The 27,884-nt window shown below is 40.6% G+C and overlaps 1 protein-coding gene and 1 long non-coding RNA gene across 13 annotated transcripts in view; one reads left to right on the forward strand and one right to left on the reverse strand.

Moving 5' to 3' along the window:
* CYBB (cytochrome b-245 beta chain) overlaps positions 1–27,095 on the reverse strand; it is a 34,175-nt gene extending 7,080 nt beyond the window's left edge. The window contains exons 1-12 of one of the 12 annotated variants that reach the window (NM_001397773.1): positions 26,882–27,095; positions 25,171–25,259; positions 22,369–22,439; positions 21,329–21,530; positions 20,761–20,883; positions 12,193–12,288; positions 11,093–11,203; positions 7,148–7,285; positions 6,491–6,636; positions 5,453–5,643; positions 930–1,059; positions 88–180 (exon numbers count right to left, since the gene is read on the reverse strand). In NM_001397773.1, coding sequence (NP_001384702.1) covers positions 88–180; positions 930–1,059; positions 5,453–5,643; positions 6,491–6,636; positions 7,148–7,285; positions 11,093–11,132 — 738 coding nt within the window. In that variant the 5' untranslated portion in view covers positions 11,133–11,203; positions 12,193–12,288; positions 20,761–20,883; ... (2 more) ...; positions 25,171–25,259; positions 26,882–27,095. Of the gene's footprint in view, positions 1–87; positions 181–929; positions 1,060–5,452; positions 5,644–6,490; positions 6,637–7,147; positions 7,363–11,092; positions 11,204–12,192; positions 12,289–15,544; positions 15,609–16,370; positions 16,431–20,760; positions 20,884–21,328; positions 21,531–22,368; positions 22,440–25,130; positions 25,260–26,776 lie in introns of those variants that run through there. The other 11 variants (NM_001397774.1, XM_046940473.1, XM_046940482.1 and 8 more) reach the window with 11 other exon arrangements.
* On the forward strand, positions 3,467–22,809 carry LOC121109448. The gene is made up of 2 exons (XR_005847303.2): positions 3,467–3,583; positions 22,343–22,809. It is a non-coding gene; the product is annotated as an uncharacterized LOC121109448 (long non-coding RNA).
* Positions 27,096–27,884: the final 789 nt, after the last annotated feature.

Raw genomic sequence — 27,884 nt, forward strand, 5'->3', positions numbered from 1 at the left:
TGACATGCAGGAACCACTGGCTTTGCTGCACCATCTAGAAAAACTGCTAGTGTTTAGCCTAGAGTTAAGCTTAGCAGCAGTACATACCTTTGTGATAACAACCTTCTGCTGTGATCTCCAAAACCGCACCAACCTCTCACAGAAGTACAAAAACATGGGACCTACTACCCATTTCCATGTCTGTTAACAGAATAAAATGGGAAGTTAGATCACAAAGATGGCAACTGAGATTACACTGAATTCTGGAAACACTATAAACAGATACTAAGTTCGAGTAACGTGTTATTTATCAACCAGAGTAAGGAACAGTTAAAATACATGACACCTTCAAATTGACTTCTGTTCAAAGGGGGAATTTCTCTCTTTGTTGAGAATTGTAGTTGCATTTTTAGTTGTTGTTATAGATATAGCAAGGTAATTTCCTATGAGTGATTTTGTCTCTGCCTAAAAGTTAAGGTAACTAAGAGAAATGTAGAATAAAGTAATCAATGTATTACTGTCTCGGGCTTGCATTACTGCGGGGAAGATGTGGTTTCTGTTGACTAAGCTGTCTGAAATGTGAATGAACAGCCAGCCTAGTTAGTCAATACGATCTGAAGTTTCAGATGTCTGGAGACATTAATTTTCTGTTAACGACCATCAGGCCATAAATAATGTGAAACTATTATGTAGATTATAGCACTTTTTGGAACCCCCATGACTATGAAATAGACTTTGGTAAACAGTTCTCAGATTTACTCATCTGTTTTGCCTGTTAGTTGTGCTGTTGTTATGAGGCACTGGAAGTGGGATATCTGTAGTTCATTTTGGGTGATAATCCATTATGTTGAAGTCTTGCTTAATGTAAAAAAACCGACTTTGTACGGCAGGTTTATACACTATTTAACAAAAAGAGTAAACTAATTTTTTTGTACTGGATTTTTTCTTACCATAGGAGGGTTCCCTGCAAACTGCGGGACTGGGCAAGCTCCTTTCTTTCCCCAGTCAGTGAAGTTCTTAGAGCACACCTCTGGAATATGTTCAGCCAGACTCATAGCTGTCTGTCCCCGCACAATACGCCTGAAAAAATGCAAAACATTAGGGGAGTAAAATGGAAATTAAGAAATACCTGCCACTTACTGTTATTCTATGTGTTGTTTTTCTGTGCAGTTATGGAATCCTGCAGTGCTAGTGTACCTTTTGATGCTTCTGTATGGCTCTGATCTATCCAAAACACTGTAGGGAGAAATATCGACTACGAGATCAGGTGAGGAACTGTAACGTAAATTTGTTATCACTTCTAGAGTATAATTACAATAGGACAACTCAATTCTTTTCAAAACAATCCTACTTTTTCTTTCAATAAGAAAAACTAAACATGGAGTGGGCTCGATAATCAGTTTCCTATTGATCACTGCAGCAATGATTTCTGTTATTTTTCTTAAAAATCAAGGAGAGCCTTTTCCGAAGAACATTATTCCTTTGGTAATTTCTCTCTTTACAACTGTAGAGCAGATCTTTAGTTGATGTGAATGGACACAGGTCCCTCTAGCTCAAAGGAGCTATGCTGGCTAAACCAGCTGATGTTAGTTCATAATCTTGACTCAACATTCTAACTTGAGCTTTGCTTGTTTTGTTTCGTTCATTTATTTTATTATAGAGAAGCCTGATCGCTCCAGTTTGGCAGAATTGATGCTGGAAAAAGAATTCGGTTTTGAGAAGTAAAGATATATTTCGATCGTGTTCACTATTTCCTGCACCTGTGTGAAGTTCTACCAACCTCAGGGCCACATCTGAGCCCCCCATACAATGGTAATTAGTAGGTTAAGACCTAACGACTCTCCCTAGAAGTGGTCTGATTCTGGTCAGACTGTTTGGTTTTATGCCAATATAACTGTGTTGGTATTTTCTTCCCATGACTTCTCTTTCTGCTTTTCAAGCTCAATTTCGTTGAACTTGGCTGTGTTTCTGATATTTCAAAGAAACTAGGTAGCTAAGTCATATGTATGCCTAGGTTTAAGCGACAATGTATCAGAGGATAATTAGGATGCCTGTGTGCAATCTTGAAAGTCAGAAGATTTCACTGCTTATGGATATTACTAATGAACCTCTTCCTCATTAAGGGTTTGACTAACATCCTGCCTACAAAATAAAGGGAAGGAATGTCACTGTCCCAGGAGCATCATGAGTTTCAATTTTCAGGAACAACACTAGCTGCAATTCACTTCCCCAACGGTGTCAAGGGCTTCATCTGAACTGCCCTTGGAGTGAATTTACAGGAATGGGAGGAGCCCATTTTCTGCCTTTTTTCTGCCACTCCTAAGCCCATTACTTAAGGGATAGTGGTTTTCACCCTGCCCTACACTCTGTTCAAAGTCTGACAAGCCAGTAGTCTGTATAAGGAAAGGAAAAGACTTATTTTCACTTATTACACACTGTAGATGATCTTCCAAGATTGTAATTAAGCCTTCAGCAATACAGCCTTCTAATTTCTTCTTTTTCTGTCAAAAATTTTACTTTAGTTTGCAAAGCAGAGTGACCTGAATCTCTGTACTCCTTCCTCTTTACATTTGCTATGATGGGAAGGTCAGGATTTCTGTCTGTGACATGTAACTAATAGACAAATAACATCAGCACTAAAAAGTACTGTAACAGCCTGCATCAGACAAGAATCTGCCCTCTTCACTCCATTAACTACATGTGCTTCAGTTTTCTACATATACGTATGTATTTATATACGTGTTTGACACAGCCTTCTGTCTCTTGAGCTAAAATGACATCTATGTCTTTCATACACATTGAGAGTGTCAGATCATACTCCTGTGTTCACCTCCTCCCAAAGCGGTGTCTGACAACCTCATGGATCCTCACTGCTGCCTAAACTTTTCAGTACTGTATTAAAATGGTGAAGGTACAGTCATCATTGAAGGAACAAAAAATCCACTTTTATGAAATATATGCTACGCACTTTCTGATAGCACTGTGTAGTAACTGCTGAAAAATTTAGGCATTTTGTCAGTAATTATATGATATTTCCAGAGGAAACATGTGCATTTGTTCTCTTCCTTCCATTTTTGCTCTGACATTCTTCTTGTTTTGGAAGTCGAAATGGACAAACATGCTGGTGGTGATTCTCATCTGCCTTCTATTTCTGTTCTTCCTGCTGTAGTCTCATTTCTGTCTTTTTTTTTTCTGGTGCTACTGGACTAGGAGGAAGTGTTGTTGAACAGTCATTATTATTGGGCATTTTTAAGACACTTTCCAGTGCTCTGAATCCTCAACTATTTTTAACACTGTAGCACCTAGAATTTCATTTTAAATGGATACCACAGTATATCTATGAACTATGAAATGAACTATGAACCACATGATCAGTGGCTCTTGTTCTCATGGGGGACTTCAGCTTCCTTGATATATGCTGGAAATTCAATACAGCATAGAGGAAGTAGTTTAGGTTTCTGGAGTGTGTGAAAGACAGCTTCGTGATGCAGCTGGTAAGAGAGCCTATCAGGGAAGGAGCCCTGCTAGACCTGCTGTTCACAGAGAAGGACTGGTGGGAGATGTGGAGGTCAGGAGCTGTCCTGGACAGAGTGACCACTGAAAGGTAGAATTCTCAATTCTTGGTGATGTCAGCAGGGGGGGCAGCAAAAACCTTGGACTTCCAGACTTTGAACTATTCAGGACACTGGTAGGGAGGGTCCCTTGGGATTCAGTCCTAAAGGGGAAAGGTATCCAGGAAGGCTGGTTGCTCCTCAAGAAGGAAGTCTTAGAGCCACAGGAGCAGGCTGTCCCCTGCTGTCAGATGAGTCAGCAGGAAAGAAGACCAGCGTGGATGACCAGGGAGCTTTCTTGGAGGCTCCAGGAGGAAAAAGAGTCTACCTCCTGTGAAAGAAGGGATGGACAACTCTAGGAGAGTACAAAGAATTTGCTAGGATATGCAGGAAAAAAATTAGAAAGACAGAAACCCAGCTTGAACTGAACCTGGCCACTGTAGCAAAAGAGGACAAAAAACTTTTTTTACAAATATATTAAGAGGAGTACTAAAGAGAATCTCCATCCTTTACTGAAACATGACCTCTGAGGATAAGGAAAAGGCTGACGTTCTCAATGCCTTCTTTACATCTGTCTTTAATAGTCAGACCAGTAATCCTTGGGGTACTTTACCTCCAGACTTGGAAATCTGGGATAAGGAGCAGAATAAACTCCCCACAATTTAGGTGGAGACAGTTAGAGACCTTCAACTCAACCTAGACTGCCACAGATCCATGGGGCTGGATGGGATCTACTTGAGGGTGCTGAGGAACCTGGCAGAGGTGATTGTCAAGCTGCTTTCCACCATCTATCAGCATTCCTGGTCAACCAGAGAGGTCCCAGAGGACAGGAGGCTTGCCGATGTGACTCTCATCTACGAAAAAGATCATAAGGAGGATATGGGGGCCTGTCAGCCTGACTTCAGTGCCAGGGAAGGAGATGGAATAGACCATCTTGAATGAGATCCACACAGTAAGTGTGGGACAACCAGGGGTTCAGGCCCAGTCAGCATGGATTCACAAAAGGCAGGTCCTGCTTGACCAACTTGATCACCTCCTATGACTGGAAGACCTTCCTGATAGATGAGGGAAAGGCTGCTGATGTAGTCTACCTAGGCTTCAGCAAAGCCTTTGACTGTCTCCCACAGTATCCTCCCGGGGAAGCTGTCAGCCTGTGGCTTGGACAGGTGCATTCTTTGCTGCGTAAAGAACTGGCTGGATGGCTGGGCCCAGAGAATGGTGATGAATGGAGTTAAATCCAGCTGGAGACTGGTCCTTGAGTACTATGTTCAGTTTTGGGCCCCTCACTACAAGAAAGACATTAAGGCCCTGGAGTGTGTCCAGAGCAGGGCAACAGAGATGCTGAGGCATCTGGAGCCTTATGGTGAGTGGCTGAAAGAACTGGGATTGTTTAGTCTGGAGGAGACTTAGGGGAGACCTTACTGCTCTCTACAAATACCTGAAAGGAGGTTGTGGCAAGGTGGGGAGCAGCCTCTTCTCCTAGATAACAGCGATAGGACAAGAGGTAATGGCCTTATGTTGCATCAGGGGAGGTTCAGGTTGCATATTATGAAAAATTTCTTCTCTGAAAGGCTGGTCAGGTGCTAGAACACGCATGTGTGATGTAATTCCTTTTAGGTTTCAGAGATCAATTAAGAATTAGAAACAGGCACTTTGAAAAAAATATTTTGAATTTAAATATCATAAGAAGTTGATTATCAATGAGTTTAAGCACACACGAGTCTCATGAAGTCTCATGCATGTGAATAACTTGTTGTATGTATCTGAGGGCCTGTTGGCCTCAGAGCTTTTACTGGCACATCATTACCTTCAGAAATAACTGCTCCTTAGTGACTTAAGTCTCTATGTACTTCTATGAGTAGAGAGTTTTAAGCTAAAATAGAGTAGTGATCATGTATTGTATGATAAATGCAAATACTCACCCAGCACCATGGATGACAAGGCCAATAAAGAAGATGACAAATAGATGATGAGTGTACCAAAACACTTCAAAATATGACCTTCGGATGATTTTGGTGGATGATGTGATGATTAGTATGAGGGCCAGAGTGATGATAACACCAGTGAGACCAGCCAAGTACGTGAAAGCCACATATAAGCCCCCCACAGGATTCTGTGAAATAATTGCACATGTTGGTCAAAGTAAGGGGTTGCATCAAAGCTAAGGCAGCTGAACCATCAGTTTATCTCACTTGCCAAATCCTTTACCCTGTTGCAAATCTTTAGATTATCCCCTGTGAATTTGTCAACAATGCTTTGAAAATGCACTCCAATTCTGCTGCATTGCAGATTTACTCCTACTAGAGAAAGTGAGAATACAAATACAGGTTTTTATATCTATCAGCACACCAAGGACTATTTCTTATTCTGCTACTGCTCAGCAATATGGGCATGGGAAAAACGAACATTTTTGCATAGCTCTCTTGCTAAAGCTGAAAGCTTTAAAGCTGAAGTCCCGCATCTATATTTAGGGAGCTAAATTAAAGCTCTTATTTTTAGTGGTGCTGGGCAGTTGTGGGCCTCCCAGCTTACAAATACATCAGATTCCTGGGGTTTCTGAGAAATGGGGATGTTTCTTTTTCTGTTTTCTTTTTCTGCTTTTTGTTTTGTTTTGTTTTAAACCTGAGTGTAGGGAACCCAATTTCAAATATTTTTCTCAATTTCTGTCTGCCTTTCTGTGGGCGTGTCTGCCTTAGTCAAAAGACTTCTTTTACAGAGCATTTGTTTTTATGCTATGTTTTAAAGCTATTTGAAATCCTCACATGAAAATGCTTAAGGTATTACCAAAAATCAGCAACACTATTATTGATCACTATAGGAGAATGAATTACAAAAGACTTTCCTGCAGGATGGTTCAAAGACAAATCGTGCACACCAGAAATAGGCAGCCTTCTCAGATACTCTTAGGTAATCATCTAGATGAATGTAATAATGATTATTCACAGCTGGATGCCACTTACCGGAATAGTTTGTCTGTAAAAGTTGATATAGCTTTCATTTGGGCTATCACCAAGTCTAGAAAGAACAGCTGCCAAAGTTCCTTCCTCTTCAACACGTGCATGCACACTCCACTCTACATTGAATAAGTGTGCAATGGTGTGAATTGCTAGGAGAGATTAAAGAAAAAAAACCCACATGATTAGGGATAAGTACAGAGTAAATGCTCCCTGTTTTGGGGTAACATTTGGGTAAGCTTTGTAACATTTCTCAACAGCAGCTTAGAACCTTTGCCACTCCTATGACAATTTCAGATCACTGACGAGCGTTAATTCTTTCATAATTTCTTCTATTTCTTTCAAATGTGCCAGCTAAGAAATAAGCCTAAGCAGAAATTTTAGCCAGAGTATTTGGTTCTCAAGGCATTGATAAATACCTTTTATTAATCCTTGTCACGAATGTAACTAGCAGTGAAAGAGAACAGCATCCTTTCTTATTCATCTTTTGCTCTCCATCAGTTGAAGAATAATATTTAAAATGTTTCAAGCCTTGATGCACTCTGACTCACTTAAGTTAATAAAATCAGCTCTCCTCCTATATCCTTGAGAACCTGGATCTCATTTGGATTCTATGGAAAACGAACAGGAAAGCAATAACCAAAGAAACATTTGAGTACCAACCAGTATGAAGGGCGATCATCCATGCCACCATTTTGTGAAAGGTGAGGTTCCTGTCCAGTTGCCGTCTTACACGGGTAGAGCAGCACTTTGAGTTTGAGGAAAAAAATATTTGCAGACTACTTGTGATTCCTACACACACTTATTTAAATGCAGAGAAAAAAATGGAGGCCCTGAGCACAAGAATTGGTGACACTGCTGGTAAAGAATTAGAATTCCTAAATATAAACAAAAATGTATTACTCTATACATCAGAATATGATAATAACATATTATATTCTAATATGTCTACTTGAAACAAAGTATATGACAATGAGAAAGCAAAATAACATCCGTTATGGCAAAAATGTATATCTTATCTGTGTTAAATTTAAAGTGAAGGTGATAAATATTTAGGGAATAATCATACTCTGCCATGCCAGGAGAGGTTGACCGTTTTATATAGAGTCTTATATTGCCACATAGCAACAGACCCTGCTGCGGTTCACACTCCAAGCATCCAAGTTTGGGTGCTTCCACTCCAAACATACCAGTCATTTATGGTTCTAAGGGATTCCTTTCCTAGAACTCTGGGCATACTTGGCAAACACTAACAGCTTGTCAGTGGAATTACCCAAAAAGAAAGAAAAATTAAAAACTCTCTACTAATAGAAGCTGTAGAACAGCATTTAGGAAAACAGAATGATATTTTCATTAACTATTACGATAGGCGCCTGGGAGGTCCCATCTAAATTATAGTCTCTATTATAGTCAGTAGGACTTCCTATAAATTCATGTTCCTGTAAAGCTAGCATTTGCTGTCTCTGCACAGAAGAAAGTGTAATTATTCTGCGTTGTGTCCTTATATTGCTTTTGCTGACTGACAAAAAACAGAAAATACTCAGCAAGCTAAAACACGTATGCATGAGAGCCATATAGGTGTTTCACACAACCAATTAAGGGAGCAAAATAATCATCCAAGTGCTTGCTGAACATTAACTTTGTAGATGGTATGGTAAAGTATCTTCCCAGCTAACAGGGTGGATCGCATCATCTCAGGCATTCAGAGCAAAACAGAAGGGATAACAGAACACCAGAACAATTTAGTTTTTTATTTATCCTACTTAGCAGAGATATACTGTCAGTGGCCTTATTCTCCAATACCAGTCCATATTTCTATTTCCAGTTATATCTCTCAATATTTCATGAATATTAAATGTGCAAATAAATAAAAGAGCAGAAAAAAAAATCTCTTTGGTTATTCTTCAGCTGTGACATTGATTAAAGGGCAAACTCTAACACTCCAGGGCTATCACAATGACTTCATTAGACTATAACAACAGGCAGAAAAAATTTGGCTTCCTCTGGATCATGTACCTTCAGATAGAATTAAAAAGACTGTAAAATAAAGTGTAGCACTGTGAATAAGCATCCATCCTGTTTTATTGCCTTGCAAAAAGCATGTAGGGACACTTGAGCTTGCTGTTTACAAAGCTTAAGACCAAGCAATAGCAAAATGTTGCAGTTAGGTTCAGTGGTGAAGCTCATTAACATCAGCAATGTATGTAGAACTAGGCGGCATGCAAAAACAACTTGGCTATTAATAATAAATAGCTTTGTAGTGCATGATTTCTGGGTGGCAGGATGTAAAGGGTGGGAGTTTCCAGCACGCTGCTATTGAGCAATTGGTTTGAACAAATTTCCCCTCTCCCTAACCTCAATGGCATTGCTGTTGGAAAGGCCACTACCCTTTCAGTATGTTACATGACATTTAAAAATCCTGATTTTCTTAAGAGATCCTCACAGGTCTTGCTTCCAGAGCATAGTTATTTAGACTGAACAGCAGAACAAACATAGACAGCTGTACTGCTGCACCAAGGCCACCACAGTCCCGGCACTACCACTGGTACACTGGGCTTGACATGTTTTGCTTAAGATAATTACCTCCTTCCTGAGGTATAGCCTTATTGCAACAAGCAACTGAAGTTAAACAAAGTCCAACTGCCTAACAGTCCTATTTTATGTCCCTTCCTCATGTCCTTGCACACCCTTAGAGCCTTTAGCTTCCTCGTACAGCCAGACAGTGAGCTGCAGGCAAGCACCAGAACCATGCAGCTCTCTACACGCAATCCTCACTTGCAAACTGAAGAGGAGATAAGCAATTCAGGACAAGCAGCATTAAGACCCAGCTGGAATAAAATTCCCAACCCTTGGAATCACATTTTAGCATTACTGTAATGTCTCTGAAAATGTCTTCAGTTCTTTCATTGCTTTGAGCTCAGAAGGCCTCTTCCCAAACCGCTTTCAGCTTGATGCCTGTGAGATCTATTTCAGACCTCATGAAGACCTAGTATGATCAAGATCTCATCAATGTTTTCCAGTTGTATTCATCTAATGACAACACAAAATCTTACTAAATTTATGTTCACTATTAACTTCTGCAGCCTAGGGAGTCAGCTGTCATATACTACTTGATCTTCCTCAAAGCAGAGGAAGAACAACTTTAGCCCTACATTTTTACTTACTATTTTTTTTCTTTCACACACAGAGACAGCTGTCTGCTTTTACCACTTCCCAGAATCTGAAGGGGTATAGAACAAGATAGAAAGTCTGGTCTGGATATTTCCAAGTTTATATTTCTGAGTGTCATGCCTAAAAAAGGCCAGAGCACTTTGGATGGCATTGGGAATATAATTTAGGAGCAGAGACAGCTCATATTCATCCACAGTGACTGACAGAGTATATGTACTAGATGAGTGTATAGCCCGGGTTGTGTCTGATAGCTTTATATTCCACTCTCCTCTGCTATGAAGGACTCTTGAAACTGCACGTATTGTACGATTGCTTTTTCTTTTGCTCTGCTTTTTCCACCCTCACAGTCTTGTCTGTGTGAAAGAATTTATGATGGATTTACAGATGAAAACCATGTTCCGTGAACTAGTGTTGTTGACTGTGTATATGTTAAAGATGATGGAAAGAAAGGAGTAATCATATATTTGGAAGGAAAGTTCATGAGCTTGTGAAGAATATTATTCCACTGAAGTGTGGCATGGCAGCATACTGGTCCTTGATAGGAATGGAGTGACCGTGATGCAGACAGAAATGAGGCAACAGGATGAATTGAAAAAAAAACAAAAAGTGCTAGGGTCCCCTCAGCTGGCACAGTACGTCCATTTTGTATTAACAAAGTTTGCAACTTAGAGTTCCTTTGGGAGGCTTAGTCATCATTGCTATGGAACAAGAGCCATATTTTTTTAGTATGCCTGGATAAAATTACTTTGTTTTCTTTTCCGGCATTGTTTCTGTTATAATAGACAGTAATTTACATTTCAGCAACATGACAAAGTCAGTGCTACCATAGGAAGCCACTCCAGTTATCGCCTAGAATCGATTGTCCTTTTCTTAGTGCTGGTTCCTTGGTACTGGGCAGCTGGGAACTACAAATGGTCAAAAGGCTGGTGAACTATCTCATCGTGAGATGGACATGCAATGCAAAAAAGAAAGAATGTGGTTTATGAACTTGCTGAGAAAGTGCCTTTCTAAAAGTCTGTGAAAGCATTTGTTTGCTGTAAGAGCTAAATATGCAAGCACAGGAGATACCGGCTAATTTATCCCACTATAAATGGGTACTGTATCATTGATAAACTAGGCAAATATGTGTAAGCACCACCAATGATGGCTGGCATAGAGAAGAGTGCCTCTGCATCCGAGACCGCATGATGGCCAGGAGACAAGAAAAAAGAGGAAGGCTAAGTCAAGGCTAAATATCTCAATAGAGCTCTAGGCTTACCACTGCTATACAGACCTCAGTCTTGCTCAGAGCAAAACCCCGAGCTTATCTACTTCTTCAAAGAAGACATCCCAAAACTATGGTACATTTGGGGAACTTGGACAAAGATTCTTGGTATACTTGCAAAGTTACTTGGGTTATTATCTGTCATAAATTTTGAAATTCTTTCTTCATCTTACCGCACTTGATCCTCTGAGGAAGGAGAGCAAGTTTCGACATACTGGCAGCAGAATCAGCATGCAGTTGAAATTCAGACACGCTGCAGGAGCTCTTGCCAGAGCCAAAGCACGCTGAAATTGGAGAGACGCTATTATTAAATTAATTACCTAAGACATTATCCAGGAGACAGATAAGCATAGATTTTATATGTGATTTCGTCACGACTATTCCTGAGCATGAGACCTAGAGTTAATTAACAATGCTTGCATGTCAGAGCAGCCACGCTCTGGCCTAGTTAGGGGCACAAATGCAGAAAGAAAAGATTCCTCCAGATAGGCTACCTTCTTTTTCCAGGTTTGAAATAACACAGCAGTATGAAAAGCTCCCCGTCACATTTGGCAGTTGGTAGCCAAGCGCAGGTGCAAGTTTAAGCTAGCAGCATTTTCTTTCCCAACATTTGAAGAAGATTTCTCTGGTGCTATTTCAGTTGACTGAAGATTAGGGTAGACAGAAGGACAGCTTAAGAGGGAAGTGGTTGAGTGTTCAGAAAAGCAAGAGGACTGGATCCAGAATTCTTCACAAGTGTAGGTTAGTCTTTCTTGCAGCTAACACCAATATCAAAGAAGCTTTGTCATGCTCATAAAGCTCAGCTCAGTTTCAGAAGGTTGGTGCCTAGGACTCTAGCTCCAAACTGTCCCTTATGTGTGCATCTCTGTAAAAGGAATCCAGGGAAATTCACTGCCTCATCTTTTACGAATATCAAGTAAACTGTTCATGCTATGAAAAACAATTGGAACAGAAAATGGTTGCACCATAGTTCCAACAGCAATACTTTATTTGTCTCCTCCTTAATAAAGTAGCCACCATGCATATTCACTTTAATTAAGATGAGCACAATTGTTACCTGGAAACATCTTTAGAATGAGCTCTCTCTATTTTGCTATCAGTTTTCTGTTCAGAAGCTCTGGACAACTATGTGCATTCAGTTATCTATTTATTTGAATTTTAACTCCTTCATGAACCTGCTGCTCCAGCAAACTAATCCTTTTTCAATCAAATAAAACCAGGAAAAATGCTGCGTGTGCGCTCTGTGCCAAGATAATGTATGTTTTGTACTTACGCCAAGGAGTACTCTGGTGTAGAAGAAATTTTGTGGGAGATCATATGCAAGATAGAACCACCAAAAGAGGAAGACGTTTAACCCCAGCCACACAAGCTGAAAGAAAAATGAAGAGGCAACTTTAGACTTTAGACCCAGTCATGAGTGGTGTTCCCCAGGGGTCGGTGCTGGGGCCTGTCCTGTTTAATATCTTTATTGATGACCTGGATGAGAGCATTGAGTGCACCCTCAGTAAGTTTGCAGATGACACCAAGCTGGCTGGAAGTGTCGATCTGCCTGAGGGTAGCGAGGCCTTACAGAGGGATCTGGATAGGCTGGATAGCTGGGCTGAAGCCAATGGGATGAGGTCCAACAAGACCAAATGCTGGGTCCTGCACTTTGGCCACAACAACCCCAGGCAACGCTACAGGCTTGGGGCAGAGTGGCTGGAAGCCTGTGTAGAGGAAATGGACCTGGGGGTATTGGTTGACGCTAGACTGAACGTGAGCCAGCAGTATGCCCAGGTGGCCAAGAAGGCCAATGGCATCCTGGCTTGTATCAGAAATAGTGTGGCCAGCAGGAACAGGGAAGTAATTGTCCCCCTGTACTCAGCACTGGTGAGGCCGCACCTTGAGTACTGCGTCCAGTTTTGGGCCCCTCACTGTAAGAAAGACATGGAGGCCCTGGAGCGTGTCCAGAGGAGGGCAACAAAGCTGGTGAAGGGTCTGGAGCACAGGCCTTATGAAGAGCGGCTGAAGGAGCTGGGATTGTTCTGTCTAGAGAAGAGGAGGCTCAGGGGAGACCTTATTGCTCTCTATAACTACCTGAAGGGAGGCTGTAGTGAGCTGGGGGTCGGCCTCTTCTCTCGTGTGACTAGTGATAGGACGAGAGGGAATGGCTTCAAGCTGCGCTAGGTTCAGGCTGGACGTTAGGAAATACTACGTCTCTGAAAGGGTGGTCAGGTGCTGAAATGGGCTGCCCAGAGAGGTGGTGGAGTCACCGATCCTGGTGGTGTTCAAGGAAGGTTTGGACGTTGTGTTGAGGGACATGGTTTAGCGAGAACCATTGGTGATGGGTGAATGGTTGGACGGGGTGATTCTGTGGGTCTTTTCCAACCTTTATGATTCTGTGATTCTATGATTCTATGACTTGGTTGTTAAGGATCATTCACGAGAATTTACACAGCACAGAAAATGGCCAATTAGATCTTTGTGCTTCTATCTATAAAGACAGCTGTGCTGCTGAGTATGAAGGGTTCAGCAGGGACAATATACACATATATGTATATTTTCCTGGTAGAAATTAGCTTTGAGAAGTATAAGAATGACAATAAACCCAAATACAGACATTGGCAGCTGAAACTTTTGCATAGTTCAAAGGATTTACACATGATCATATAAGGGCTGTCATGTTACTTGTGTCTAGTTAAGTCTGTGAGTCCAGTTGAATCTGCAAACATCATTGAAAGCTAGGGCCTCTTCCAAATGGCACTTCCTCAGATATATTAACCTTTGTAAGAGCAACACTTAATTGCTGTGCAACAGCACTAAGAAGCTTGAGATCTAAATATAGATTGCCTTAATTACACCCGAGGCCTGACCATAACATTTTCTGTTGTGTTGGAGGCTCTAAATATCTGAAATCTGTCAGCAAGAAATATTCAATGCAGGCACCTAAGCAGAGTTTAGGCTATCCAAAACCAGGCTTCTTCATAGCTATACTGCACTACTCTCTCACAGTTGTGTATCCTACAGTGCAGATTTCTTCAGGAAAAGAGAAGTTATTAGCCCTTCTCAAAACTACCTAAGGTAGCTCATCTGGCTGCAGAAATTATAATGAATTTGGCAGCTTGCCCTTCAAATCAGCTGTTGGCTGATTTCACATACTGTGGTATGTGGTACAGTCTGTATCAATGCACCTCTATTCTACATAGATTAACCAGGATGTAAAAACAGAGAAAAGAAATGCCAAGAACTGGGAGAAAAATTAGTCTATGGCTATAACTTAAGGATACCAGAAACTCTGACTTGACAGTCCCATATTTTTGCTGCTCCTTTGGCCCAAATTGACACTGTAAAAACCTGGGATTAGTTTGGCATTTGAAGACATCTTACTTGCATGGAATTAGTCTGGGAAAGTGAAGGGATTTCCATCAGTATAAGGGAGTAATATAGGGAATCCCCAAATCCTTATTATAAAATTAATCTCAAGATCAAATGTTCACGCATTTAAAGCGAGAGTGTGCCACTTCCATGTACAGTAGCCTCACAAGATGCTGATGCTTGATGGACTCTCACAGTTCTTGGTGCTGACCCACTCAGAACATGGACCCTTTGAAAAACACTGCAACACCCTCTGTCAACTGGAGCTGGGTGGCAAAGTTAGCTGCCATCCACAATCTTCAGCTAGGGCCAGTGGAGGGAGTGTGTGCTGGCATTAAGGCTGCTAGGTGACTGCTTTGCTGGGGCAAACCAATACAAATCGTGTCTGTTTCTACCAGGCATGGGACAGCCCTGTATAATAATGCTGTAGTGGACAGTGCAGAATGCTTTTGTACGGATTCTGGTGAATAGTACTTACACATACTAACCCCACTTTGCAGAAATCCCTTAATAGTGTTACTTTTTTATTATATGTACTATATTATAACATAAACATATGCATATACTTATATTAAGTATGATATCGCACTGATGTGAAAAAAAAAGAACTATGAAATGCTAACTTCTGCCTAAGTTTTCTCCCACGAGGACTGCCTTGTCTTACTGTTTATTTCAATGAAACGAGAACGAGATTTTTAGTACTTTTAAATCTTGCTTGGAATGAATTTAACATACTTTCACAGCCACTCCATGCAAACTATATACAAAACAGATTCAAATGCTAGTTGCCCTAATGAAGAATTCATGACTTTCTGCTCCAAATTCTAGAATCTGACTCTAATGCTGATTTTCTATCCTCAAGACACGTCCACTGTGCTCTCAGTTACACCTACTTCTGCTTACAAAAGTGCAAGAAAACCTTGCTGTTGTGCTTGCATTCTATTTTGAAGTTCAATAGTTAACAATGAGATGCAGTGTTATTTCTTTTCCTTAATTCATCACTGCATCGAAAAATAGCAGGTACTTAAACTTATTTCTATCAAAGAAAACAGCTAACATACGACCATTTCTCAGCTCACAATGAAGCCTACAGCAACACATGTACCAGGGAGAGTTCCTTAAAAATCATGTTCTTGAAGTGTGTCACTGCACTTGCTGCTCTAGGTTCAGAATAATCAAACACATTATTCACTGACAGAAAGAGATCTGCTTATTAAAACGTTCTGTAGAACTTTTTACTGGACGCAAATCACAATAAAAATGGTACTTACAACAACAAAGATGGACAGTCCTTCATTCTCCACCCAGTTACCCATGTTTGCCCGAGACGAGAGTGCACAACAGCCCCGTTCTTTCTGGGACACTGTCTATGACTTCTCTCATAAGGAAGTGAGAGCAGAAGCTTACAGCAACCTGTTTCCTTTCTCATTCATTTAGGAAATAAATTAACCATTGAATCATACTCATAGTTCAATTTCAAACATGTTCCTACCAACTTTTTACAACTCACATGTATATAAATGATTGAGATAAACTATCTCTTCCTCAAGACAGAGTTTGGATAAAACAAATAACGTAACCGGTGAGGTTTTCTGCTGAAAAATGTATTGCCACTTTGTATAACTTTCAATGCTGAACTGCAATACACAATTCATAGAAGAATTATCTCATCCCTGGCCTTGTCTTTTTTTAATCATCCCAGGTGAGAGATGCCATTTCTGCAGACCCCTTTTGACAAATAGTCACTGGAATGATTTATCTTTTGATCACTCACGGTTCACAGAAGCCTCCAAATATAATCAAAAGCTCTTTTTTGGGGGGACATACACGCAAACCTTAACGCTTCCTCTCCACTTGGGTTAACAGGGAGGACACGTGTCACTTGATTGTCCTTTTTTTTTTTTTTTTCTTCATTTTTTGTACTCTCACACAGTTTCAGCCCTGACAATCTCTGTCACTATGGGAAAAAAAAAGAAAAAGGTAAAGACTTTGCTTCTGTGATTGGAGAGAAGATGGAAAATTGTCCATGTATATTTTGTAGCTTACAAGCCCATCAGGCATTTATTCTAAAGCTATTTTTTCTTTCAAAAACAATACCTTTGAGGGAGTCTAATGATTTCTGAATGTTTTGCCTCTGTGGTATCACAGTTCCCAAACCTACAATAAAAAGCATAAAATGAAAAGTGGTCAGGGAAGGCAAAGTGTCTGTTCTGATCCATTGTCCATTCCAGCTGTGAAGACTAGTCAGCTCCCTCCACCCAGAAATAGCAGTACTCTTCCTGTCTTTTCTTCCAAGCAAGTGTGCAAAGCCAGGATGCTCTGAGCTTCAGCAGCCCTGGCTTGCTTGGAAGCTCCTCAGACACGAGAGCCACCAAAACATGGACTCACTGCCTTAGGAGACTTCTGGAAGGCCATAAACCCCACAGGGGCAGGGCTTGGATCAGTCACAACTGTTAAAGTTTGACACTCTCATGGCCCAACTAGCGGCCATGAGGCAGAATATATTTTAGCTGCTCTCAACCAAGCATTTATCATATACCCATAGCTTATCTCACCACCTGAACTCAAGGCATAGAGCTTTTGAATACTTCCAGAGCTGGTGGATGCTGTAGCTCTCTGGTATTTGGGAAGTTTACCATTAATTTGAAAATTGATGGGACAACATATAGCAAAAGCCACTGCATGATTTCTATATGTAACAGGTGTGGCTAGAGCTGGTATCAAAACCACCCACACATCACCCTCAATTTAATTCTGGTGTTTGAACTGTCTGAAAGTGTGAAATGTCCCAGAGATGTGTATGTTTCATGCTTTGGTTTGACTAAAAAAAATAGCATCATATAAAAGAAAAGGAAATGTTGGCAGCTGTGTATTAACAATTATGTAGAAGTGTGTTAAACCGAAGTATGAAAAACTGAAACACTTTTTTCTTGCTCTGTTTCTAAAATGTCTGTCACGCTAGTTGATCATTGCTCACAGTTTTTCTTCTTTGTAGTGAACGGTTCGGTGAACAGTGGCCCTTTCTCTGTGCGACAGTCCTGAAAAAGTATTCAGATCTCAGGACTCTTCACTTCCTCACAGTAATTTTATGCCAGTTATTCTGGTTCCTCTGCTGATCTGTGAAATAGAGCTCTGTATATTTCTGTATAAATTTAAATACCATGGGACTGAGGGTTTCTCACCTGCCTACAAAAAAGGCCATGTAAAATTCTGCATGCATAGGTTCCCAAAGAGAGAGGTAAAGAAAAGAGACCCAGTTCCTGCATTGCTGACAATCTACTAAGACAAGGTTGCTGAGCTCTCTCCCATATAGCCAATAACAGACATTGACTAGCCTCTTTTATTTCGTAAGTAAAAATATTTATTTTGAATTCTGTGTCCTGTGTCTCTTGACCTTCCTTGATTCTACACCAAAGAGGAAGAAGCAGACAAGAGTCTTGTCAAGACTTCTTACACGGAGGGTAAAGCCTCATCCTTAACTTTATATCTGTTCTCAAAAAGCATCATCTATGGAGCTTTCTCTGCTACACTATACACCAGACCTGCTTTCACATCCAACCTCAGGCTATCACTGTATTGACCTGTCTTCACGCGTGGGAATAACACAGTATGAAACCCCTACCTTTCCTGCTTTGTTTACAAGGTAAATTATCCCATATTGAGGCCAAGGCCCAGGGCCCCATCCAACCTGGCCTTGAGCGCCTCCAGGAATGGGGCACCACAGCTTGTCTGGGCAGCTGTGCCAGCACCTCACCTCCCACCTAGTGAGGAATTTCTTCCTAATACCTAATTTAAATCTCCTTTATTTTAGTTTAAAACCATGATCACGTTAAGCTGGCAGTAGTTTCCAGGCAGAGACTGGAGTAAGCAGAAAGCAAGGTTAGCATAACCAGGCCAAAATAACCCAGCTTTGCGCGGGTCTGCAGGAGACACAGCCCAGCCTGTAGCCATCTAACAAAACCCCAGGCTTTACGATCTGCTGGGCACATTTTTCCTGCGTTCTTATCGCGCGTTCAGCCCAGCACCGGCGCACCGAGCACAGTGAGGGCCGTGGGAGCCTTCAGGCAGCGGGCAACGGCGGCTCGGCACCGCCACCAGGCGGGCAGCCCGCGCCCCTCGGGCGCCGACGGAGGTGGAGCAGCCCCTTCCCGCCCCGAGTCCCCGCCTCGCGCCCGGCCTTTGGCCAACACGTCCAGAATTCCCTCTCCTGTTTCTCCCCAGTCTGCGATACCACAGACATCAGAGTTTATCGTAATGACATCTCTGCTGGGGCACGTTTTCACTCATTAAGCTGCTTGCACTGTTCTTCAGGACAGTGGGGAGTCTGTTCGTGATTCCATTTTATATATATATATAAATATATATTCTCTAAAAGCTGAGTAAGAAAACGAGCCCACTGCCAGCAAGTTTACATTTCGTATTAAATGTTAATTTACCACTCAGGGATCTACACTTTCAAGGGGAAAGATATGAGATCATAAACAAGAACCAAAGTCAGTGATTTGTAACAGGTAAAAATATCAGCGCACCACAGCCTGCAAGCTCCAGAAGCAGCTTCTTTTCTCACATGACTGAATATGCCACTTCCTTGCTGTCTCCCTAAGGATCCCAGCTCTGCTGTCCTTCGCTGCTGTGAGCTCCTTGATGGATGTGCACATCTGGCAGACTTGTCTCATCGCAAGTCTTCTGGTGTTAAGAGAGGCAAGCTGCCTTGTGACAGAATTTCCCTCCTGTAGACATCTGCCACCCCTCTCTCATCTTTGACTTTCAAACCCAATTTTTGAAAATGAGCCTGTCTTCTTATTGTGTGGATAAGCCATACTGAAAATTTGGGGTCCTGCAGCTATAAGTATGATCACATTCAAAGTCACTTCACCTGCCTCTGCTGCAAAGCCTCTTTGCTGTAGACACTTCCCCTTTTCGGAGGGGAAAAAGCAGGCAAAAAAGCTACAGCTCTGGGAATTTCAGATGTCTCCACTTCTGTGCTGAAGGCACACAAAAGACATTGCTTCACAGAAGGATCTGTAACCCCAGGTCTAAGGTGTACCTGCACCATGTCCTGATATAGTTTTTTTCCATTGGCTGGCTGGGTGCCCTAATGGCTGTGCTACAGCAGAGGAAGAAATAGCATCAATATCATCACACAGCCATAGAAGTATTCCAGTAACCCCTTGCCTTCATTCTAATCACACAGGTCTATCCTACTTTACACTGTTGCAGTTCATATTGTAAAATACGAATGAGTGCTGTGAAAGGTTTTTTTTGCTGATTTTTCTCTCTCGTTTCTCAGCATGGGGGTGACAGGGCAATCCAGGTCAGTTAGTAGATGCCTGTTTGCAGCATGACATCTGACTGACATGGCTCCTGGCTCAGCCTTGTTTGTACTGAGGACTTTGAGTTTTCATTAACAGCAATAGGAGAAACACTGAGAAATGATCTCATGTTAAATGCACAAGCCTAAGAAAGATAGCATGACACAATGAACTGTGGCACCAAGGAGCAAGATTTTGCATAAAGCTTCACATTAAAACAATCTTTTAGCTAGAGTACTAAGATGTGGCGCATCCCTGTGCTAAGGCTGAGCATGAAGTCTATATGCTGCTAAGTCATTCTTAAACTGCCTCTTAAAACAGAATAACACTGCTCTAGCCATACATCACTGGATTTACATGTTTCATTTATATTTGTCATTTTATATTTGCCATTTATTTTTATTTTCTTACTTGCCCCTATGACTGGGAGAGTTATCTGACAGTAGCTTACAAAACTCCATCTGGCTTAGGTGGTCTTAGATCAACCTGCTGGCCCTGTTCTGTGAGAATGAAAGCCTGTTCTGTTCTGCTCATAAGCTCTGAGGCAACTATCCATCTCTTTGAAAAACTTGATGAGGTCATAAATTGTTCACAATCTGGATTTTGAACTGGGATGACATTCTTCCAGGTTAAATTACCACCTACTGAAGTCTCCCATTGCAAGATCGTTTAGAGGATGTCACACCTCCTCTCTCTCTCCTATAGTAAGTATTTAACACTTTCAGAGAAACTGTCATTCGAAATCCTGGAAAAAAACTCTCTAATGTGGTGTTAGAAAGCAGCATTTGTCTATTCCTTGTGATACGCACCAGGCCACTTGATTAGTTATTGTGACACCAGTGTTCTTGTGAAGAAAAATGGTGAGAAAAACACCAAGCAAGGTTAAAATGGGAATCTTTAGAACTGATACAGGCTGGTTTAGCAATATGAATCAGTATATTAGTTAAGGATCAATATATTAGTTTAGCAAAAGGAATCAATCAGTGCTAGTTCTGGCTGAGTTTCTATATACCTGATAGCCTGATGCCACTAATGGAGAGAGATATTTTAAACAAACTGCAGGCCCAAATTACATTTGGTAAAGGACAAATCCAAGTGCATATTCCAGAAAGCAAAGCTGTGGAAGCTCAAGTTCTTATGTTACAGAAATCGTCCCCCCCACAACCAGACAGTACCGGAAGGAGTGGAAGTTGCAGTGATACCATGGGTCTGGGCAACAGGAACACCTGGATGGTCGAGACAATCAGAACCTGTAGCTATCCAGCTGAAGCCAGGAGCAAAACTGGATCATGAAGTACCTGGTGGAGCAAGAGGATATGGAATTAAAAGTAACCAATATACTGAATCCAGCCCTGTTTTTAAACACCACAATAATAAGGAAGGGAAATCAAACATGATTGTCCTTGAACTATTGAACAAGTATATTCTAGCAGAGCTGATTTGAAAGACTGTCCCCTCAGAAACCAGATAGGGAAATGTTTGTGGACGTAGCAGTTTCATGCAAGACAGCGTTAAGAATGCCATAATTCTGGCACCTACCAGCTAAGTGCACTAATAGCCTTGTTAAGAGCTTTGGATTTAGCAAAAGGGAAAAGAGTTAACATTTAGACAGATTCAAAATTTGCATTCAGGGTTGTGCTTGCACATTGCACTATCTGGAAAGAACAGGGCTACTAACCTCCCAGGGAACACCTGTAAAATATGGAAAAACAATAATAGAATTGTTAGAAAAGGGGCAATTACCAAAAGAAGTAGCTCCAATGCATTGCAAAGCCCACCACTCAAACAACGATATCAGTATGGGTAACAACCATGCAGATACAGCAGCCAAGAATACAGCAGCAGGAGTTTTCCTCCAATTAGTATTCCAGAAACATCAAGAACAGATTGATGAACCTCCAAAATACCAGACTGAAGATGAGAAATTAGCTTCCTTTGCTAAAAGCTAAGAAAAATGGAGAAGGATGGTGGGTAATTCCAAACAACCAGGTAATGGTTCCCCAGCCAGTAATGAAGAAAACAGTGGAAAACTGTCATCAAATCTGGGGGACTGGGGAACAGAAGCCATCATGGATAACTTAAAGACTCAAATTTTAAGGATGTGAACGGGAGTAATTGTAAAAAGAACAGTGAGGAAATGTGAATTATACTTAAAAAATAAAAAAAGACCACTCCCTGGAGTCATGAGAAGGGGAGACAGCCCAGGAGACTATTGGCAGGTAGTCTTTTCCAAACTCCCATAGCAAGCTGGCTACAGATATTTATTGGTATTGGTTGATACTCTTTCAGGATAATCAGAGGTTTATCCTTATCACACCAACAAAGCAAGGGAAGTAGTGAAAGTCCTGCTAAAAGAAATTATACCTAGATTTGGGGTACCAATAGGAATGTCGTCAAATAGAGGTTTGCATTTTGTAGCTGAAATTGTCCAAAACCTAGCAAAAAACACTGGAATAGAATGGGATTTACATACTCCATGTAGGCCACAGTCTAGTGGAAAGGTGGAAGGGATGAATCAAACTTTCATAATGCAAATTAGTAAAATCTGTGAAGAAGCAGACTTGAAATGGCCTGAGGCCCTACCTCTCACCTTACTTCATGTTAGGAAACAACATTCTAAAGAGAAAATAAGCCCTTATGAAATTATGTGTGGAAGACCATTTCATGTATTGATGGGTAAGAATGATGTAAAATCAATTGGGTGAACTAAAACTATGAGAATATGTCATCTTTTTAGGGAAAATCTTCTATCCACAGGTTCATGGCTCAGGCAGCACCAATACCTCTGAAATTCAGAATGTATCCGTTCCAATCTGGGGAGTGGGTCTATCAATGGACCTGGAGCTTCAAACCACTAGAGGAGAAATGGAAAGGACTATATCAAATATTACTGACAAAGAACGAAGAAAGTGCCCAGCCCACAGCAGCAAGTGGAACAGACTGCACCAATGAAACAGAAACCTTTGCATAAACGAACAAAACTTACAGATGGGAAACAGAAAATTGTATTATCAACTTGCAGTTGTCAAAGATTAATTATCTTTAGTGTAACAGTGATTGTTTGCCTTACATTATTCATATTAATTGTTTACTAAACTTTTTAGCAGTACTTAAGGGTTATACTCCATTTGTTTAAATTGATAATGGTAATATTTGTAGTTAATTACCTACGCTTACCAATTAGATGCATAAGATCAAAATAAACATATGAAGTTGATGAAAAAGGTGGCTGTTCTGTTGCTAGAAATTCTGCTTATTGTTGGATGTGTGTAGAAATGCCAAATATGAGACAAGTCTGTACCAACTATGGGGAATACCACTTCCACAACAAAGTTGGGATACAGTATTTGTTACCAAATCCACAGAATACTTTACAGATAGGCATGTAGAACTGCAGACATAGATTGTAGTAACCCAGCCTATGAATAATACCATTTGTTTGACAGACAAATGGACTAGTCAAGAAGGGGGTGCTCCAGTGGAAAATATCTGCACTGAAAGTCAGTATAACAGATGACGAATGAGTATTTTTAAAGAAGCAGAGATAAATACTGGGTGTTAGTTAAAGGAAAAGGATGGTACTGGTTATGTGGAGACTGTTACCATCACAGTGGACCAGAACCTGTATCCTAGGAACAGTAATGCTAAAGGTTGTGGTAACAGATCAATTAACGTGGATAATACAGGCCTAAGTACTCTTAAAGGTTAAAAAGGAAGTGCCCAATCCATTAGTAGAAAGGCCTAGTAGTTTTCACTCATTCATTAGGTGATTAATTCACTCCCTAGGAAATACAGAATTAGAAAAGGCTATAGTAAACATCTCATCAGTTATGGAGCACCTTGAAAATGAAACACTGGATGCTACTATTGCCTTTAAGGAAGAAGTTTAAAGTCTAGCCGGGGTAGTACTACAAAACAGAATGGCTTTAGATATGTTATTGGCTGCACAAGAAGGGGTTTGCACAGTAGTAAATACTAGTTGTTGTGTTTATGTGGATCAGAGTGGTAGAATAGAAAGAGACATACATAAAATATGGCACCAAACTAAAATACTGCATAAAGTAAACCAGGATGATGTAAGCTAGAGCTTAACAGACCTTTTAACCAAAATGACTTCCTGGCTTCGATAGGTTAAAGAAGTTATTTGTAGGGACAGTGTGTACGTTAACTATATGCATCCTTGCTTGTTCTATGATTAAATGTCGGGGATGTATACCTAAATGTGAAGGATCAAAGGTAGTAAGGATTAAGATATGAACATCATAATCCTCAAAAGAAAAGGAGGGGTTGATACAGGCTGGTTTAGCAATAAGGATCAGTGTATTAGTTTAAGGACCAACATGTTAGTTTACCAAAAGGAATCAATGAGTGGTAGTTCTAAAACTTTCCATTTTAACTTTGCTTGGTGTGTGAACAGCCTTGTTTTTGTCAAGGACTCTGCTTCACAGGAGCACTGGAGTCACAGTAACTACTTTTATCTTTGCATCCACCAGGTGCAAGGACTTTCTCCTTGGATTTCACATATATTGTTTTAAATTAGAGTGCACTAAGACAGAAAATTGCTCATTAAGGCTTAACAAGCAATGGGCATTTGCCAAATTGGGGAAAAACAGCTGGAGGTCAGCCAAAAGTCACTGTGATTAAGCTGATGATGGGAAAAAGGGGAGGAAGTTAAGTGGTTGTAGGATCACCTCAGATGCAACTGTGCATGCCCAGAGGGACATATATTAATATATATATTAATATCTATTAATGAGTTCTTGGAAAAGAATGAATGTGTATGCCAATGTATCACATACGTATGTCTTAACTGTTTAGATGTAGAATTCTGAGCGAGTGCACTTGATTTGTCAAGTTGCCTAGTACGTATTGTGAGGAATAAAGGAATGTTCCTTTCTAATACCACATTGGAGTTAGAGATTTTTCTTCCTGGATTTCAGATGACAGAACTAGCACTCATTGATTCCTTTTGCTAAAGTAATATATTGGTCCTTAAACTAATATACTGATCCCTATTGCTAAACCAGCCTTTATCAAAATCATTATTAAAAATTACATTAAAATGAGTAAGTTAGATTGGGGAATGTTTTCTGCAACATTACTCACTCTTTTATTTGTTAGCTCTTAATACAAGATCTGATGGCTTAACGATATTCTCCCATTTCCATTGTTCAGGATTTCATGGGAGTAGTGATAGCCTGGAGATATTTCAACTCTTTCGCAGTTGGGTTCACAGATTGCTCTGAAATAATTTTCTGCCAAATGGTGCATGCAAACTGCATGCATTATGTCAGCAGTATTATTTCCGTTCTGACCATTAGCACAGAAATGTTTGTTTCATGATGAGATGCAGAATCAAAACTAATATGCGTGCCGCAACACTGTGTGATTAAAGACTGTGCTGGTACTAAAACAGGCTAACAAAACATAAATTAAAACCAAATGACTAGATAATGCTGTTTCTAGATTAGGGAGACCTCAGTTCTGAGGCAAGGTACACTGTTTGGCAGTATTCACACTCCTTACTTGAGCTTCTACCACGCACCTTAGAGAATGCTGGTGGACAACTCAAGGCTCTTCCTCACCTGAGTTTTTCTGAGTTGCCTCAAATACTTCTGTAGACTCACAACATCATTTTCTTCATCTTCTTTTTTCATTCCATATATTTATTTTTCTTTAAAAATAAGAAGAGAAGTTCAAAACAAGAAAGCCCACAACAATCCATTGGCAGTGAAGCAAATATACTTAGTAAACGCCTAATTACATTATGGTTGTGTGTCACCTTACTTTCCCTGTAGTACCAAAGCTAATGCTACACTTCTTTTTAAATGATGTCTATATACTTCTGAATACTGTACTGTCTGCTGTTATTAACATTTTCAGTGTAGCAATGAAGAACTGACGCATTCCATGCATTCAGTCATTTTCACAGCTGTGTAACTTTGGCTGTAACGATCAACCATACCGAAAGTGCAGCTGGATGTTTCACTGCCTTGTTTCTCCATTTCTATTTGAAGTGATCGCCGCGAAGCAACAGACAGGAAGAAAAGAAACAGCAAGAAAAATATTCTAGAGAATTTAACTGATGTTACGAGGGTAATCAACTACAAAACTAAAGCAATTGCAAGAACCTTGCTTTCTGTTTTGTGTGTTAAACACAGCAGTTCTACTTTAACACAGATTTACAAGACTATTTACACATACAAGCGTTCACATCTGAATCACAATTGTGAAAGGTGAAATTGTTGTACCTGAATAGTGACTCTCAAGGCTACTGAAAAATTTAACTTCAGGAGCAAGAGATTCTCCTCAGGACTGTGAGAAATCTGGAAAAGGATAAGGCTGTTCTTTCTTTTTCTCTAGGATGTCCAGTTGTTGTAAAGTTGTTTATTCAAGGGAGAGATTTGGTAAATTCCCATGTTATGATTTTGAAGCACATACCTTGCATTTTGAGTTCAGTATTGAGATGAAGCTCAGACAACAGAGTTTCATTAAACTCATTCTTAAAGAAGAAATCAGACAGTCCTTACAACCTCTTACTTTCAGTCTTCTGTCTCCAGAGAAGTAAACTTACCATCTCTGCCAAAGTACTATATATTCATAGAATGACCAAATCGCTAAGGTTGGAAAAGACCCACAGGATCACCCAGTCCAACCATCCACCCATCACCAATAGTTCTCACTAAACCACGTCCCTCAACACAACGTCCAAACGTTCCTTGAACACCTCCAGGGTCAGTGATCCACCAACTCCCTGGGGTGGAGGAGTTCATGTTCCAGTGACGCCTCCTGAGTGACTGGAGTCAATCACCTCAACTGCAATTTAAAATACTGGATTATAAACGTTCACTGTGATGCTTGTCTTGCACAAATCTCAGCTCAAAATCCTGTTTCCTTTGGTACATAAACACTTTCAGGAGTCAGGAAGTAATAGAAAATGTTTTAAGACTAGTGTCTCATCCCACCCTGTGGGTTTTGAGAGAGCTGAATCTTTTTCTGTCTCCCGAGTTGCATTACAGGTAAGGCAATATATATATATATATATACAAATATATATATATATAAATAGGCAATATATAATGGCTACTACGAAGAGTGAAGGAGTAAAAGAAGATAAAAGATAGAAAGTGGGGAAAGAGAGACAGATAGACATACAGACATATGCAAACACAGCAAAGCAAAACGGTTCACCACTTCTCTATCCAGTGATGTCTTGGTGCTGCTGATCTTTGGTAGTGGTGGGTTGTCTGAGGCTGTGGTGCTAAGCTGTCGGCTAACTATGATGAAAGTACATACTCTTACTTATAGTCCAGAGTGGTCGAGCCTGCTCTTTTGAATTGACAGCTTTTGGCTTCGGGGGATCCCAGCAGGAACTCTTTTTCCTGTTTTCATGCCTTGCAAATTTAAATCGGCAGAGAAAGGAGGACTCAAGGAGATGCCAGCTTGTATCTTGCCTTCGCAGGACACAATGGTATCACCTCCCAGTCTCCTCTATCAGGCTGGAAACATTAGCATCCAGGGCAAGTCTTCAGCCAGAAAACGCTCTTGGGCCCTCCCCTTCGAAGGCAAACAGCTCGAAAGAAATGCTTTCAAATGTAAAACAGTCCACAAAGCGTTTCGATTGTCTCGTGATGATTTGAGACAATGCATTCTTTACCAGTCTCAGACAGACAGATACCATCAGCTCCTATGGAAAAAAAATGTAGGAAATATGGGGAAATAAAACTATTTTTTTTCCCCAAACTAGTACAGTTTACCAGCCTCAAGCATTTGCCTGTGCTGAGTCAAGCCTGAAAATGTCAAACCGGCCTGCAAATCATCAATTCTTTTTTCTTTTGAAAAGCTTTCATTTTAGTTGCCATACATTTTTTAAGAATAAAAAAATCCCTGTATTTTACTTGAATGGTTAGAAATTTACTTTAAATATGTTTTTCTGTAATCAGTGCACCCTGTAAATTGAAGCCACTTTTATTACCTTCCATGACTTTCATAACATTTTCATCTTCCTTCCCTCTGTACCTCTTTATTTCTACAACTTCTACTCTTTCATACCTAGAGGGAGAGGCAGCAGGTACCTGGATCATTGAGTGTGATTACACAGCTTTAACACACCTAAAAAGAGAAAGCTCCTGGCTTACTAAGAGGTCAGACAGAAAATCAAGTAGATAACTTATGTTGAAACCTTCATTATCAGTAGGATCATTGCATCAGCTTGCATATCTCCTCTTGGTAAATGATAGCCTTCACAAATTTGTTCAAACCTATTTCCTCCCCCCCAGATATTGTGACAGTGTGCTCC

This window comes from Gallus gallus, chromosome 1 (assembly GCF_016699485.2).
Source record: "Gallus gallus isolate bGalGal1 chromosome 1, bGalGal1.mat.broiler.GRCg7b, whole genome shotgun sequence".
NCBI lineage: Eukaryota > Metazoa > Chordata > Aves > Galliformes > Phasianidae > Gallus > Gallus gallus.